We start from the raw sequence: 15,812 nt of genomic DNA on the forward strand, positions 1-15,812 counted from the left end.
ATAGTTTAAAACAATTAAAGAAATACTAAAATTATATATTATGACAATTAAGTATACATAGTAATATAAATAATTATAAAAGTATCAACAAATTGAATTAAAAATAATTTTTATATATTTTCCAACTCCATTGAAATTTGTCCCTAGTTTTGTCAACACCGTCAGACATGAAAAGAATGTAAAAAAAATCAGGCATTATTGGGGGTACCAGAACTTCTGAGGACCCCATGACCACTTTCTCTTCCTTTGCTAAGAGGGCTAGTTAGCTCTGGTTAGCTTATGTTATTCTTCAGTTTTTTCTTCTGTTTATTCCTAAATTGCTTGTCACAACCATGGTGTGTCAACACCATAACTGACAATTTACAAAACCTTTATGAAATTTTGTGAAATAAAAGCTTAATTTTAGTATACTGTAAAGATTTCATGGACCTCATGAGCTACAATATGGCCTCCTTCAGAATAACATGATATAAATTGAGGTTTCGTCAACTCCGTCAGATGTAAACCCCATCAGAGTTTTTGTGACTCTTTCAGTGATTTTGTTGTCAAATCTCACTTAAATGTGCAATTAATTCATTTTAATGTATTTAAAAAAAATGTTGCAACTGGGAGCCTGCACCTTAGCATCTTTACATTTCCAAAACATTATTTGTCATATTTGCATACATAAAGTTGAGAAATAATAAAAAAAGGGAAAATTAAAACCCATTTTGTCCCTATTCTCAAGAATCAGTGAAATTATATAAATATGTCAGTTATACATAAGTGAAAATTATATTTAATATTTTTCCCATTTCTTAAAATTGCATCTTAATTTATGTCATTATAATTTTTATACAAAGTATCATAAATAAATATGTATTTAACCTAATTGTTATTGCATAAGGTTAACACAATAATAATTAAGTTAAATACATATCTTACCAATGGTCCTTTTTCCTTAGTTGGAAAGCTAGCCCATGCTAGGCTAGTTAGCATCTCAACACAATACATAGATGAAAGATATTAATACCTCAACATTAATACCCAATTTGAAGGTCCTTCAAATTGGGGCATCATTGCCAGGATTAAGAAAATTAAAGACAACTACCTCATGTCTTGTAAGATTTTCAGTATTTGTCATGGGTCACCATGGAAGTAAACGTACCTCAGTATTTAGCTAAAAAATTGGAGAAAGTGGATGGATTTTTAAAAAAGATATAGAAAGATCTAATTGATTAGGTATAATGTTAATGCTGCTTCTAAAAAACATTGGTTATTGCAACTAAAATGATATCCATACCATTATTGCAAAACAGACTTCATAAATGACACAAGTAACATAGAATGTATATATTGCAACATATAACTGCATAGTTATTTATTGATATTGTTTACTGTGCTCCATCTGCTCTTAACAGCCTGTAACCACTGACTACAACATTCATTAGTCTAGCTATCTTCTCTGGCAGAGCCTGTAGTTGGCTGCTTAACTGACATATGGGCATAGCTTGCAAAGTGGAGTTTTAAAACAGCCTTACAGAAACAGAGTAGTTTAGTCTGACTTAGTTTCTATCCTTTGGCCATCCGTCTTCTATGCAACCAGAAATATTTCGAAGTAGCCAAATGTGTTGTATGCAGTACCCTTCTTTCAGCCAGCTGATTAGCAGTGCACATCATGAGGTCATCATATAGTCCATACAGCCAGTGGTAAAGCTGTATGCTTTTTATTATCATCTTATTAAAAGAATTTGAAAGCATCGGAACACTATGATGCACAGTGTGCGAAAGACATATGTCTTTTGCACACGTCTTTTGTATATTGTATATTGCACACACTCTGCTTTATACAATATACAAACTACATTTTTGTTCAGCATGTAATCAGGAGCTGTTAAAATCAGAGAAAGCAAAGAGACTGAAAATCATGTCTTTTCACATCAATGCTTAAGTGCTGAAATATTTTATTCACAAGGTAAATGTGAAGCATTTAATCCATCATTTTGTCCTGTTCTGTTTCTACACTCTTTGGGAACTTTGCCACATGCAAGTGTTGTTGCTTTTGTGTTGTTTTAGTCAAGCAAGATAGTTTTATGCAAACCATGAATGTAAAATTGCGGTTTACAAGCATGCCAGGAATCTGCAGTTGTTGTGACTGAACTGTCTTAATTTATGTAACTTTTGTGTAAAAAAGAAAAAATAAATGTGACACATATTGTAAAGCTATTATTAATGGGTATCCAAACTGTCATGACTGTTATACAAATGTAAACCTCTATGGTTTCTTAGTTGCTTTAACAGATTAAAAATATTTATGCATTAGCACTGCTGGGGATGTTTATATGTGCTTTAATTAAAAATAAAATCTAAAATACTTAAGAAGTGGCTTAGTTTTCATTTGAGGAAAACATTATGGTCATTAATTATTTCTTAGTAAAATGCAGATAGACAAGCTGCATCTCAGAGCTCTATGAGAATCCATGGCTGCCATCTTCGCTGAGACTGAGGAGGGAAGAGGTCAAGGTTGTTTATATGGCACATTTCAGGAACAGTACTGTACAAATTGCTTTACATCATAAAAAGCATAACACAATATAAGAAAAAGTACAAAACAAATAAACATTGCATTATAAATTGCAGGATAAATAGAATAGAAAAAGTAATCAAAAGTTGTGACCCACACCAGAATTAATTAATTTTTAGTTATTAAAGACAGCTCTAAGCAAATGTGATTTTAGCCTTGATTTACAGGAACTGTGTTTCAGCAGTTTCAACAATTACATGAGATATTTTCATAATTCAGTCATGGTGCTATAGTGCTCATCATCTATTAGCCATCAGAGGAGACGTTGGCGTCCTCTCCAGATGTTGGAGTGACAGCTGTGGATGTATTCCATGAATTCATGGAATTAAAAACTCTTGGAATCATAAATTGAAGCCTTACAACATAAAACAATTGCAGAGAACTTCATAGAACTTCATGTATTCCTTAGTTCATATGTTGTATTTCAAATCTTCTGCACTATTGTACAGTGTTGATTCAATTACGCAGGTGATATGCACATCTGTCTCCTGATCAAGGTGTCCACATTCCCAAAATATACACAAAACATCTCTCATCACTGACTCACACAAAGTGACTTTCTGAAGGAAACAAAAGATTTCAGCTGCATTGCCTTTGTATATCTGGAAGTAGTCGCAAAGATTCATCATCAAGATCATTCAAGGGGTTAATCCTGTTCTTGAGTAATTTGTTTTCTTGTCTTGGTAGTAGGGGTCATTCAACATCAACAATAGAGTCATTGTCACCATGTACCTTGAGGCAAACAGCCTTTAATCTGAAGTAAAAGCAGGAAAACTGAGCACATCGCTCCAGTTTACTGTCCTTAAGTCCTTTACTGGCTCACTGTATCTCAGATGATGGACTTTAAAATTTTACAAGTTTATGTCACTGAACGGCCTATAGTACCACAATACATTAAGGATCTGTTGTTGCTGAATCAACCTTCTAGACCACTCAGGTATTCTGATTCTGGTCTGCATCCCCAAAACCAGAACCAAACATGGAGAAGCAGCATTCAGCTTCTATGCCTAACACACTGCCAGAAAACTGCAGAACAGCAGTAACGCCAAGTTCCTTTAAATCAAGACCAAAAACCCACCTGCTTAGTGGCCACTGGAAGAAAAAACTCAGAGACAAAAATAAATTCTTTTAAGATTTAATATTGGACCCTTTCAGCGATTGTATGAGATTTTGCAAGCATAATGGCAACACTTTTTTCAGCGATTCCTCCTGGGGCCTTTGGTTTGCAGCTGTGTTTGACGCCTGTGGAATAAGTGCCGTTATTAGTTTAATATAATGGTGTGAACAGGAACTGCTTAGGTTACTCTAAGTTTGCCATGATACCTCTGACTTCCTAAGAGACTTATACCTCATATAGCCACATTGCAATGAAAGACACAAAGGCAGGTATGGCGACACCTAATGGCTTCCAATTACTTACCTCTATAATTGCAAAGATTGCTGAACAATTTCTCCCTTTAATTTGATCTCCAGCAAGTCCTGGCTACAGCCTCCTCCTAATTCAATGTGCCAAGAAAAGCTGTACATTTATCTGGTATGCCAATCAGATTTTCAAGAATTGTGGTGAGGTAGATGAGGTGAACCCAGGTTTAAGTGAAAGAAATGATGGTTTAATTAAAAATAACACACAAATCCAGGCAGCAGAGGCAAGGAGCTCAGATGTTGGTAGTAACTGGTTACAGTTTTCCAGGCAGCACAGGCAAGCAACGGCAAAAACTCTCACACTGGTAGCAACTGATAATAAAGATGACTTCAGACAGACAAAGATGACCAGGAACAAGAGACACAGGTAGATTTAAATACACAGAGTGTAATCAGGGGAACGAGACACAGCTGGGGTCAATCAAGGGTTAGATGGACAACACACAGACTCAACTGACAGAAACCTAAATAAACACACAGAAAACTCAAATCCTCACAGCACCCCTCTCCCCCCTCAAGGGCGGCTCCAAGACACCCTAAAAAAAACAAAAAACAAAAAAAAAACAACCCAACCAGGGTGGGCGCTTGGGCTCTGGACGGGGTGCCAGAGTTCAGGGAAAAACACAAAATAACTCAGTCCAGAAAATAGGCTAAACGGGCAGGGCCTGTCGTGAACTGTCAATCAGGTGGCGACGGAGAGGCGGACCTACGGTGGCGGGTCCGGAGGCCGGTCTTGCCGGAGGCGAACCCGTGGCTTCCATAAAGAAGAGGTAATAAAGAATTCACTATTCAACAACATTTTTACCAGTTCCATTCATTTTTGTAGATGAAATAATTATTAGTCATTTAACTCCAATAGAAACTTGAATAATTAGGCTTCCAATACAGGCTGGACTCTTTGCACCAACTGAGTCTCCCTGCGTTTAGATCCATCATGTTACGTGTTTCTTATTCCAGTGACTAAGAAACAGCCATCTGTGTCATGATCCGTGTTTCTGTATGTTTATTTTTGAGTTTTTCTGTGTGGTTCTGTTTCGTGTGTCTCTGTCTCTGCGTCTTCCCAGTTGATTGTTTCGTTCCCTTGATTACCCCGTGTGTTTTTAGTCTCACCTGTCGTCTGTGTTCTTCGTCGGGTCCCTGTCTAACGTAACGTCTTGTGAGTCAGTTTGTTTCCTCTCAGTAGTACTGTTGAGTCCTGAGGTAGTTTATTTCTTTGTTCAGTCCATATGTCAGTTGCTACCGGTATTAGCTACGTGCTTGTTTGCTGCTGTGCTGCCTGAGCCAAGACTGTGTTCGTCTCTTCATTAAACTCATCATCACCATAATCTGGATCTCTGCGTCTCTCCTCATCACTACCAACACCACCTTATGACAGATTCTTTTTTTCAGATATACATATCAGTAAACTAATTACCACTAACAAATGAGAAACTTTTCAGATGATTTGTCACAAATGTGTAAATCTCCTGACGCGGAGTTAAAGTGAAACACTGAGACATATTTTACCGCTTCAGTGGATATGAATACAGTTAATCAGATTCTAAATTAGACCCAAGGAGGCTCAGCACCAGCGTAATGAGACTCGATCCTCAATGAAACATGTTCTCTGATTAAGCTGGGGTTGTTATGGTTCCATTCCACTTAGTGTGACCATACATAATGTCAGTGAAGTAGGAATATTTATCTTCTAGGTTTTTTTTCTATTCAGTTCATATGACACACAATAGATTATTTTCCTGTGTGTCGCATCACAACACTTACTAGTTACAGTCACACTTTTCAATACAGACAATAAGTATTTTACCTCCTGTAGATTCCTTCCTGTGGAGCCCTGTGTGACAGTGGACTGATCATTTTTGCAGAGTGGACTTTGCGAAGTGTCTGGGAGGCAGAAGGAGTTGCTCATTCAAGGCCATAATTGGCCTTGCTGTCAATTTGAAATAAAATTATTCAAGCCTCTCATAGACTTCCTACATAGAATAAATGATTTTTTCAACAAAGACAGCTTTGGTTATGCAGGAGCAGTCCAGGGCTATAATAGTTCTGGGTTTTTCATTATAGTTTAGTTTTTCACAGCGACAATTTGTTTGTCTAATTTAATTAGTTTTGTGTTTTCTAGTTTTTATCAATTAATCAATCGGTCAAGTTTACGTGTATAGCACATTTCAGTAACAAGGCATTTCAAAGTGCTGAACATCATAAAAGCAGACACACAAAAAATATACAATTGTAGAACACACAGTCAACAATTGTCAAATGCCATCATTACACATCAGAATGTTGATTAATGTGTCATTGATTGTTTTTCAAAAGCAACTCTAAACAGGTGGGTTTTCAGTAGAGACTTAAAGGCACTCAGTGTTTCAGCTGTTTTGCAGTTTTCTGGGAGTTTGATCCAGATTTGTGGAGCATAAAAACTGAATGCTAGCTAGATATTGTTTGGTTTTTATTAGTCATAGTAGATGGCTTTTTCATATTTTGGTTAATTTGTGGGTGCAGAATTCAAAAGGGTCAAAGTGTTGTATTGTGATTATGCATACATCTTACTATTATGTCCGGCTGGATTCAGATGTGTTGCCAGGGAAACAGTCATGCAGGCTCTGACTTGTTGTCTACAGGTGCATGTGAGTTTCCAGGTATAAGTAATCTGTTCTATTCAGAAACACTCAGAGTGTAATTTGTATTTCTGCAGTTATAAGTTCAGCTGAACTAATGGTTCTGTTGCCAAGCTACCATCTTTAGACACAACGCTTCCACAAGTCTTTACTCAGGCAATTTGACCCCTCAGCCCTCTTCTGTAACACACCATCCATGATCCTAACTATGTTCATAAATAAAAAATATTCCTCATTATATATGGAGCCCAAAAATGGCTTTCCTCAAACAAGAATTGACTCTACAAACTCACGGCAAAAAAGATGAATCAATTTCATCAGGAATTAAAAGCACATAAAAAAGAGAAAAAACACGCTAACCAATCACTGTTTGTTACAAGGTAAATGTGCATTAGCTCTAAACTGGGAAACATGTTCAGGGACGAAACTCTGATTTGTGGATAAATGAAATGTCCCAATCTCTGGTGCTACATTGTGAGGTTGAGGAGTTTTAGGAAATGTGGACCTCATTAATGGAATTTGTAAACTCACCTTAAATATCAGTGAACACATATTAATAGGTACCTCTACAGCCCTGCAGCCACCTCATAGTAAATCAGTCATTGGTTAAGGAAGTTTGAAGATGGCAGAACAGGATGTTTAGATTTACTTAACCATCTAATCTGCTCTGTCTTTGTTGTTTGTCTGGCTTCCTGATCATCTGCTCAGGGTTGTGAATGGATGAGGGTGATGTTGTATGCTCACAGTTGTTTCCATTATTGTTGTCTGTTAGAAATGAAAAAGGTTGAACACATTTATGAAACTAAACATAATAAAACAAATGAAGCATACATGTAGCTACATTCCATTAGAGCATACCTTCACAAACTACTGAGCCAAACAGCTTAAACAGGTTTTTCTACTATTCCAGTAAATCTTGGACTGCTGTTCTGTTTACATGTCATTTAAAGCTGAATTGCAGAAGTTTAGATTTTCCGCTTTTCCCAACTGACTAGTAGTGTTCATTATGTCTGTTCTGCATCAATAGCCGTCAAACTGACAGTCTTTGCTTTAGTTGTTAAAGGAGAAGAAGGAAGTTGGCTGTATTTTGTCAGTAAATGATTATCAGCATCTACCTCTGTGCAGAGGAATGAGGAAGTTCAAAAGCAGCAACAAAAAGAGGAAGATAGTCTCTCACTAACATACAGGTGGAACCTCTCATGGACTCAGCACCAGCTTTTGTGAGCTTAGAATCTTATAATTGCTATGCTTTCTTTTTGCTATGTAATTTTCAACATTTTAAAAACTTTTGTCATTAACTTTAACCCTTGAATATCTTTTTGTTTCTGCTCAGGCTTTTCTAGCATAGCAATGGCTGCAGCAGTCTTCCCAAATCAGACGGCTCTTCCACATTGTGTGGGCTCCCCAACTGAAATGAGAACTCAAGGTGGCTCAGAGAACAACCTGAAGTTTATTTGTGAGTTTAGGCCTGATGAAGACAACAGTGTAAACAGGGATTTTGAGTCTGTGACCGTCATCCTCCCTGCGCAGTGCAGCATCAGCCAGTTGAGGCTACGCATTTGCATGAAGGTAAATTCACTGTTGTGGCTGATTTTTGAGACTTTTTATGAAATACTTAATTACTCTTACTTGTGGAATTTCTCAAACACCTACTTTTTGCTTTTACTTGAGTAAACATGACTTTAAATAGTGCCACTGTTACTTGAGTATGGTTTTTGGCTACTTACATCTGGTGTTGTGTTATGAACAGTGCTGAAATGTCTGTCTCCATCTTTTCAGGCACAAGAACAAAACTGCCATCCTGATCCATTTGCAATATTGGATCCTGAGAAATACATCCTGTTGTATGCCAGAGGGGACGACTGGTATGAAGCCCATGATGACTGTCAGATCATCCGGACATTAGATATCCCATGGTCACATGATGATTCTCCGTGTTTAGTGGCGCACATAGTAGCAAAGCCTCTGGTCGCCGGTGATTCAGAACAAAAGAAAAATCAACAGGAGTGTTTGACTTACTTGATTGGACATGATCTGGACAATGAGGCGTCAGACAGACTTGGTGAACTTACATTCACCCGCAGGAAGCTGGCATCTCCACGAAGGCTGGAGCTGAGGAATCGGGATAAGGTTCTGTATGCCACAGAGCCCTGGGTTACCCAGGCACCCATCCCTAATGAGCTTGAAGAATGGCTAAACAGGAAGCTTTGTCTCACCCTGCACTACATGAGCAAGATCAGCTTCAGCATACAGGTTGATTTGAAGGCAACTCCAGATGTTCTTCTTGAGGTTTTTAGAAGGGTTATGGCAGATCAAAGGGTCGAATACAACTCTTCTGAAGAGTTGGTTTTGAAGGTCTCAGGTAGGGAGGAGTTCTTGTCTGGTGAAAACTGTCTTTGTGATTTCCTCTGGGTTCGACAGTGCTTGAAAGCCAATCAGGATCTCCACCTTTCTGTTGTTCCTGTCTCACAACTTGCTGCAGACACTGTCAGATTTGTAGACTGGCCACTTGTTGATGGTTTCAGTGGTCAGTTCAGCTCCCATGATGATCTTAGTCTTCTAGGCAAAGATCTGGATGACATCTTCATGATTTCTTTGTGGGACTGCAACAGAAAGTTCAGAGTGAAACTGCTTGGCTTTGATATTCCACAACTGCCAAACAAGCCCCCTCAGTCTGTCTATGTTGAAGCATCCATACTTTATGGCGGCAAAGTCCTCTGCTCAGTATCCTCCCTTCCCAAGCTCTTTGGAGACGAAGTACTTTGGAACGAGTGGCTGGAATTTGACATTCTCCTCCGGGACCTGCCTCGTGGAGTCAAGCTGAGCTTTACCATTAATACCTGTGCTAGCGACGTCTCTCCAACAACCAAGGACCCAAAGCCAGGATTATCCAGAGACTCCAAGGTTTCACTCAACAAGCATACAGACACTCAGAAAGGAAAGACAAAGATCCTTTACTTCGTCAACCTCCTTCTCATAGATCACCGGTGAGTTTTAGAACCTTTTTTAGAACTTTAGTTAACTTTTAGAGTTAATTCAGTTGTGTGGACACCAACTTTAGCATTATATTGTATTTCTCTTAATAAATCTTTGGATTTTCCTGGATTTTGCATTAAAATGCTGCATGATGGTGACTGCAGTGGTAGGAGTTTGCGCCACAGTCAGTTGGTTGCTGGTTTGCTCCTGTCTCCGTCTCCCTCTGTGAAGACACTTCACTCGCCGTGCCTGCTGCTGGTGGTCATAAGTCTTGGTGGTGCCTGTGTATGGCATCCTTGCCTCTGTGGCTACTCTCTAGTAGCTTGCCACCATCAGTGTTAGGCATCAAAATGAATCAGAAATGTTATTTTCCTTGTCAGTTTGGACTTGCATGTTGCAACTCACTAACATCAAAACTGTTGCAGGTTTTGCAATTTGTGAGGAAGACTCTGTAGGTATTAAAGTATGCAGTATTTTCCTATTAAAATATCACTTCAGGGCATAACATTGTTGAATCACAGACTTGATTTACTATGTTAATCTATGTATATTGTATTTAAATTAGCCTTGCTACAGCTTTTCAGTGCATTTGGAAACTCTTAAGATTTCACCTTCCTTATTATGATAAAGAGAGCAGGTAAAAAGGTGTACTTTCTGAAGAGGTTCTAATTTAGTGTCTAAATTGTGCATAACGAGAACTCTGAACACACTGTGCATGGCTGTAATATATTAGTCTGGGAAATGTGGGGCTACAATACTTTTCTATCAAAACAATGGAGCAAGTGGACCAACATTTATTTCCACACTCCTTCACCTCAGAGTTGGTTTCGTCCAACTTATCCAGTGCGATTTAGAAATAAAAGTTACACCACATCTGGATATTCTCACCAGTTAGACAGCCATTGCGATGAATATCTAAATCTGATTCAGTCATAACAGAGTTGCATTTCTGTCACTCACCTTAAATCTGATGCAGAGAAAACACACAGACTGGCATGTAGTAGTTTAAATGAAGCTGAACCCAACTGTAAACTGTAAAGAATCTTATTAAATCAACATATTTTAGAGACAGCATAAACTGTAAAAAAGGTTTCAGGATTATACTCTTGTTCAATATTTTATCTTCTTAAGCCATTGACTTGCTTAACCAGTTAAACAAGTGAGTGACTTCTTTTTCCCATTTATGAGAAGGAAGACATGCACAAAATCAAATATAGAATGTTAGAGAAGGTTTTTCATATTTATATATTCAACAACGGTGGTGTTCTTACTTTGACCATTAAAAGACACAATGATAAATCTTGCTTATCTAAGGAGGCATACACTCGGCTGTACACCTTGATAGTATCCACTTGGACATCATCTCACCCTCAAAACTGTCCCGATTCTTTCTGGTATGGATTTAACAAGGTTCCATAAACATCAGTTTAATAGGGATGCATACACAGATATGCACACGCATACATACATTCACATGCACACCCATACACGCACGCTAATTCTTTCAGGGCCGTGACAGGTGTTGGTCCCCATCTCCAGTGGGCGAGAGGCAGGGTACACCCTGGACAGGTCACCAGTGTCATTTAAAAGGATGCAAAGATTATGTTCTTCACTTAATTCAAAGCGACATTATCCTGTTCTGTTTACAGTAATAACTTGACAAACGGATATTTTTAAAAACGTGTAAATAAACGGCCTTGGCCGTTGCATATGTGACCTATGGAAGAGCCATTGCTGTTCGTACATGTTTGTAGGACTTAAGTCAGGAGTCAAAATCAAGTCAGAAGTCTTTATTTTTACGATTTAACTCTGAACTGATTGTCAAACTCAAGTCACTGTTTCTGAGTTATTTTGGTGCTGCTCCATTCTGTGAAGGTGAAGAAGGAGCTGAGCCGAAAGGCAAAAGTGTCAATTTATCGGCATATGTGTAAGTCCTGACCCACACACATGTTGTGGAGCAACTTTACATTCCTGTAAGACTGGAAATACAGTGACACCACCCAGAATGAGCAGGAGAACGTAGTTGGGAAGATGAAATTCTGAGTTTCAATGAGAATTTATTTTGTTGTCAAAATGTACTTGAATGGATGAGAACAGCACAGTTTATAAAAACTAGTGAACTGTGATGTCATTGTTCATTCCTACAGGTCTGTCCTGAGTCAGGGTCCCTACACCCTGCACATGTGGTCCTATCCTGACCTGGAGGACGGAGCCATCACCTACCAAGCTGATAAGCTGTCCTCCGCTACAAACCCACATATTGATGAATCCATGGCCATCAGTTTCCTTCTAGACCGCTACAGCTTCCCTGTGGTTCTCCCAAACACCTTCAGCCACAATGACGGGTCTGGCAGTCCAACCTCTGACCTTTTCCCTGACAAATCTACTTCCTCAACCCAGTGCACTTCACCCATCACTGATTCTCTTTCTCCACATGGGCAATTTCTTCTGCCTCCAAAGACTGAAAGGGTAAGTCTGAGGTCCCCATCACCCGTCTTTAACACCAAGAGGGATTACCTCAAGAGGTTTCGGGAGGAGAGTGTCCAGTATGGCTCCAACCTTCCCCACTTCTTGCGTAATATTAACTGGCTGGATCGCAGGGTGGTGGAGGATGTGCACTGGCTACTGGGACTCTGGGATCCTGGGGAACTGGATGTACATGTGGCGCTAGAGCTGCTAAGTATGGATTTCCCAGATGAGATTGTCAGGAAACTAGCAGTAAGGAGACTGGAGAGTCTACCCAATGATGACGTGCTCAAATATTTGCTACAGCTGGTACAGGTATGTTCGTGATCTTCATGTGGAAAAAATGCATAGTTACATGTATGGAAACACAGTTCTTTGCTTTCTTTAGAGTGGAATCTACTGAATGACAACCAGGAAGTGACCAAAACCTTTCTGCATTTGCAGACCCTGAAAGTGGAGCCTTACCACGACAGTTTTCTTGCTCGGTATCTTATTCAAAGAGCTCTGCGGGTGAGTCATGTGACTTCTCGTTTCACTTGATATATCAAATGAAACTGTGCAACAGTTTGTTGATTTATTGTTGCTGCACCTTTGAATTGTTTTCTGTTTACTCAATTAAACATTTAGTTAAAGTATTAAGTTTCAAGGATAAATATTGTGATGGGAAAAATAAATTTTGACTTAATGTTTAATTTTGGTCTATGCTTCAAATGAACCATTGTTACACCTTGGTTCTGTGGTTAGCCTCTCCGTTCAGGATTTTTCACTATGCTTTGTCTCATTGCCTTGCTAATGACATCATTTTACATGAAATCATCTGTCAAACACATGACCTTCTGCTTTGTTCAATATTACTATAATTTCTGAACTATTATGGCACCTGAATATATAGACTCATTCAATAAGAATCAGAATATTATTGAAAAATGTATTTATTTCAGTAACTCCGTCACCAAGTTAAACACATTATTTAGATTTATTAGATAAAGGCTATGTTTTAAAACCTTTATTTCTTAGTAAAGATTGTTTTCTGCCAACGGCCACTTTTAAAAAAAAAAAAAGAAAAAAAGATGGCTGCATTCACACCAGCCATGTGTCTGTTGTAATCAAACTCTAGTTTGTTTGCCTGAAAAGTCCGGCTCATTTTGGGATGTGTGAATATGAATGCAAATGGCAAGCGGACCTGAGACTGTTCCATAAGCAGTAAATGAACTGGAGGACATTTCTGGGCAAATATAACCAAACCAAACACACCAGTGTAATGATAAAGGGAGAAATGGCTCATGATCTCACAAAAGAGAAATTCTACAACTGCTAAAATCTGACACCACTCCATTTTGTTTCAAGAAGGAAGTTATGCTCAGCCACTTCTTCAAGGTTTTCATGTTGTTTCCTTCAGTAGTTCTTGGTGCAGTGGCACCACAGGCGAGTGGCTGAACAGGTTTTTCAAAGGGTTTAGATTATCTGACACAGTGCAGTGTGAAAGTGGAGCACACCATCTGAAAATGTCATAAATGATGCAATTTTGGTCCCCAATCAAACCGAGTCTCCTGGACTATCAGATGTGAGAACGCCTGATAGTGTCAGATGTTTGTTTTCTAAATGGACTGCCATAAACTGCAATTGTAAAACTGTGGAATAAGCCATGTGGAATGTGAGATGGAGTTCCATTTTCTTTTTCATCCCTATGCATGTGAGTGGCTGACCTTGGGGTAAATCCGAGAGTCACTTCAATAAAAATGAGCAGCTGTCTTAAATGTTCTGTCATTGTTAATATTCTTTCTCACAAGAAAAGAGAAAAATTATTCACAATAGAATCTTTTTACATAATAGAACTTGAACGTTCTTGATGGATTTACCATAGTAATGGACATAATTTCTTTTCTAAAGTCATTGTTTAGTAATTGCCTTCTAGACATTCTGTTAACACATGCATCTGTTCCAGAGCAGCAAGCTGCCAGAAGCTCTTCTATTCATAGACGTGGTCCTGCTGATGTTCTACTTGCTCTCTTGAACCTAATTATACCCCTTTGTTTTTGCAATCACTTTATGCTGAAAAAATATGTATTTCCATGAGATATTCTGTTTAGCTCCAAAAGAACTTTGTCAGAAGCCTAGTCAAGATTTTGATTAGTTAATTTCACTGTATATTTCCATGGATTTATTTCTTAAGTTTTAGCTGTTGTGAGGTTTAAGAGAGAAAAAGAAGCAGACATCATCTGAACTGTGCAGTTTTGTGGCGCAGCAGGTGAATTTATATTTAACCGTACAACAATTACCAATTCTCATTAAAGCATAAATCATGATGTTGTCTTTTACATGGCAAGGATATACTGATGTACATAACAAAACACCAGAATGTGGATTTCTTTCATCACAAAGCCTTCACAATGTTAAGACTATTTTTTGAACATTTGCCAAGTTGGAATTGTTTTTCTTCTTTCTTGCTTTGCGTGCTGCAAGTTAATTAAATTAGGTACATTTATTCAAAAGATGTCAACTTTCGAGATAGACTTTAATTAACACTAGATCTTTTCTTTGTTTTGTCAAAATAGAATTTCTGGGTATTTCGTTTGCTTTCTCGGAATGATGAAATAGACATGTAGACAGCAGCTCAGTTAATCACATAATAGAGGATGCAGTGTTTACTCACTGAATGTTTTCTGTGAGCATTTTTATTGCGTAAATGAAAAGGAATAAATCAAACTCTGGACCTAAGGAGCAAATAAACTTTTTTGAGCTTTACTTTATGTCACGTTATTCCTTCATCAAAAACATATCTGCCTTAATTTATATGTACATGTTTGAGAAATATTTTAATTTTCCATGGCAACTATTCAGCTGTGCTAGCACCAGGGTAGACCTAGCACTGTCTTTGAGGCTCAGCTCCTCCTCTGAGCTGCAGCTTCAAACTCCTCGTATGAGGAACTTCTCAGTGCAACGCTGGTAAAAACATTCTTGCAAGATTAGTAGAGGATTGATGCTGTGATGTCTTCTAGCTGGCTGCTGTGGTGTTAAAAAATGTAGTGGTTTAAAACTCCCGTGAGCGACATTTCTTTTAGATTTTAAAACCTTTTGATTGTGAAGTTTTTACTAAAACATTTACAGGGAAGCATAGGAAATTCACATGGGACTTTGTCAGGAATAACAAAAGCATATTTCTTCCCTCACCCATACATACAATACATCAGCATTGACAATTTTGACATGCACAACTGTTTCTCTGAGGATCTTACTCTTTTCTTTCTCTGCAGAGCAAGAGAATCGGCCACTTCTTCTTTTGGTATGTGCGCAGTGAGGTTGCAGGGTGCCCATACTTCCGCCAACGCATGGCAGTGATTCTGGAGGCCTATCTGCTGGGATGTGGCCAGGCCATGATCAACATCTTCACCCAGCAGGTGCAGGCTGTGGAGGCCCTGCAGGAAGTCGCGATGATTATCAAGAGATTGTACCCAGACAAAACGGATCTTCCTTCCTCAGGTTGGAGATCCAATTATGTAAATATTTCTTGTGGTGTCTGAAAGCTTTTATGCCTCTTTGCTAACCTGACCTTTAAGATAAATAGAGAGTGTGAATCCTCAGAAAAGCATCTCAAAATATAAATCATAATACATTACAAAGATGCTTTGAACATCTGTGTAATTTCAATTCTGCTTTAAACCCCAACACAGGTTTCTCTAATTTGTCTGTTGTGTTCTTTGCTCTTGATGCTGTTAGTTCTCTAATGTTCTCCAAACAAACCTCTGAAGCCTTCAGAGATCAACTAGTTT

At 38.4% G+C, this 15,812-nt stretch overlaps 1 protein-coding gene across 3 annotated transcripts; it reads left to right on the forward strand.

Annotated features, from left to right (window-relative positions):
* Window positions 1–4,494: 4,494 nt before the first annotated feature.
* LOC103151311 (phosphatidylinositol 4,5-bisphosphate 3-kinase catalytic subunit gamma isoform) lies at window positions 4,495–15,722 on the forward strand. 3 transcript variants are annotated; one of them, XM_007571293.2, is made up of 6 exons: window positions 4,495–4,755; window positions 7,934–8,169; window positions 8,380–9,587; window positions 11,724–12,357; window positions 12,487–12,552; window positions 15,297–15,722. In XM_007571293.2, the coding sequence occupies exons 2-6, from the start codon at window positions 7,951–7,953 to the stop codon at window positions 15,561–15,563; spliced, it is 2,394 nt and encodes a 797-aa protein (XP_007571355.1). In that variant the 5' UTR covers window positions 4,495–4,755; window positions 7,934–7,950; the 3' UTR covers window positions 15,564–15,722. The 3 variants fall into 3 exon arrangements, with proteins under 3 accessions (XP_007571355.1, XP_007571357.1, XP_007571356.1); XM_007571294.1 differs by lacking the exon at window positions 4,495–4,755 and adding an exon at window positions 7,798–7,820; XM_007571295.2 differs by lacking the exon at window positions 15,297–15,722 and having other exon boundaries at window positions 12,431–12,521.
* Window positions 15,723–15,812: the final 90 nt, after the last annotated feature.

The sequence above is a fragment of the Poecilia formosa genome, unplaced genomic scaffold (assembly GCF_000485575.1).
Source record: "Poecilia formosa unplaced genomic scaffold, Poecilia_formosa-5.1.2 Scaffold278, whole genome shotgun sequence".
Lineage (NCBI taxonomy): Eukaryota > Metazoa > Chordata > Actinopteri > Cyprinodontiformes > Poeciliidae > Poecilia > Poecilia formosa.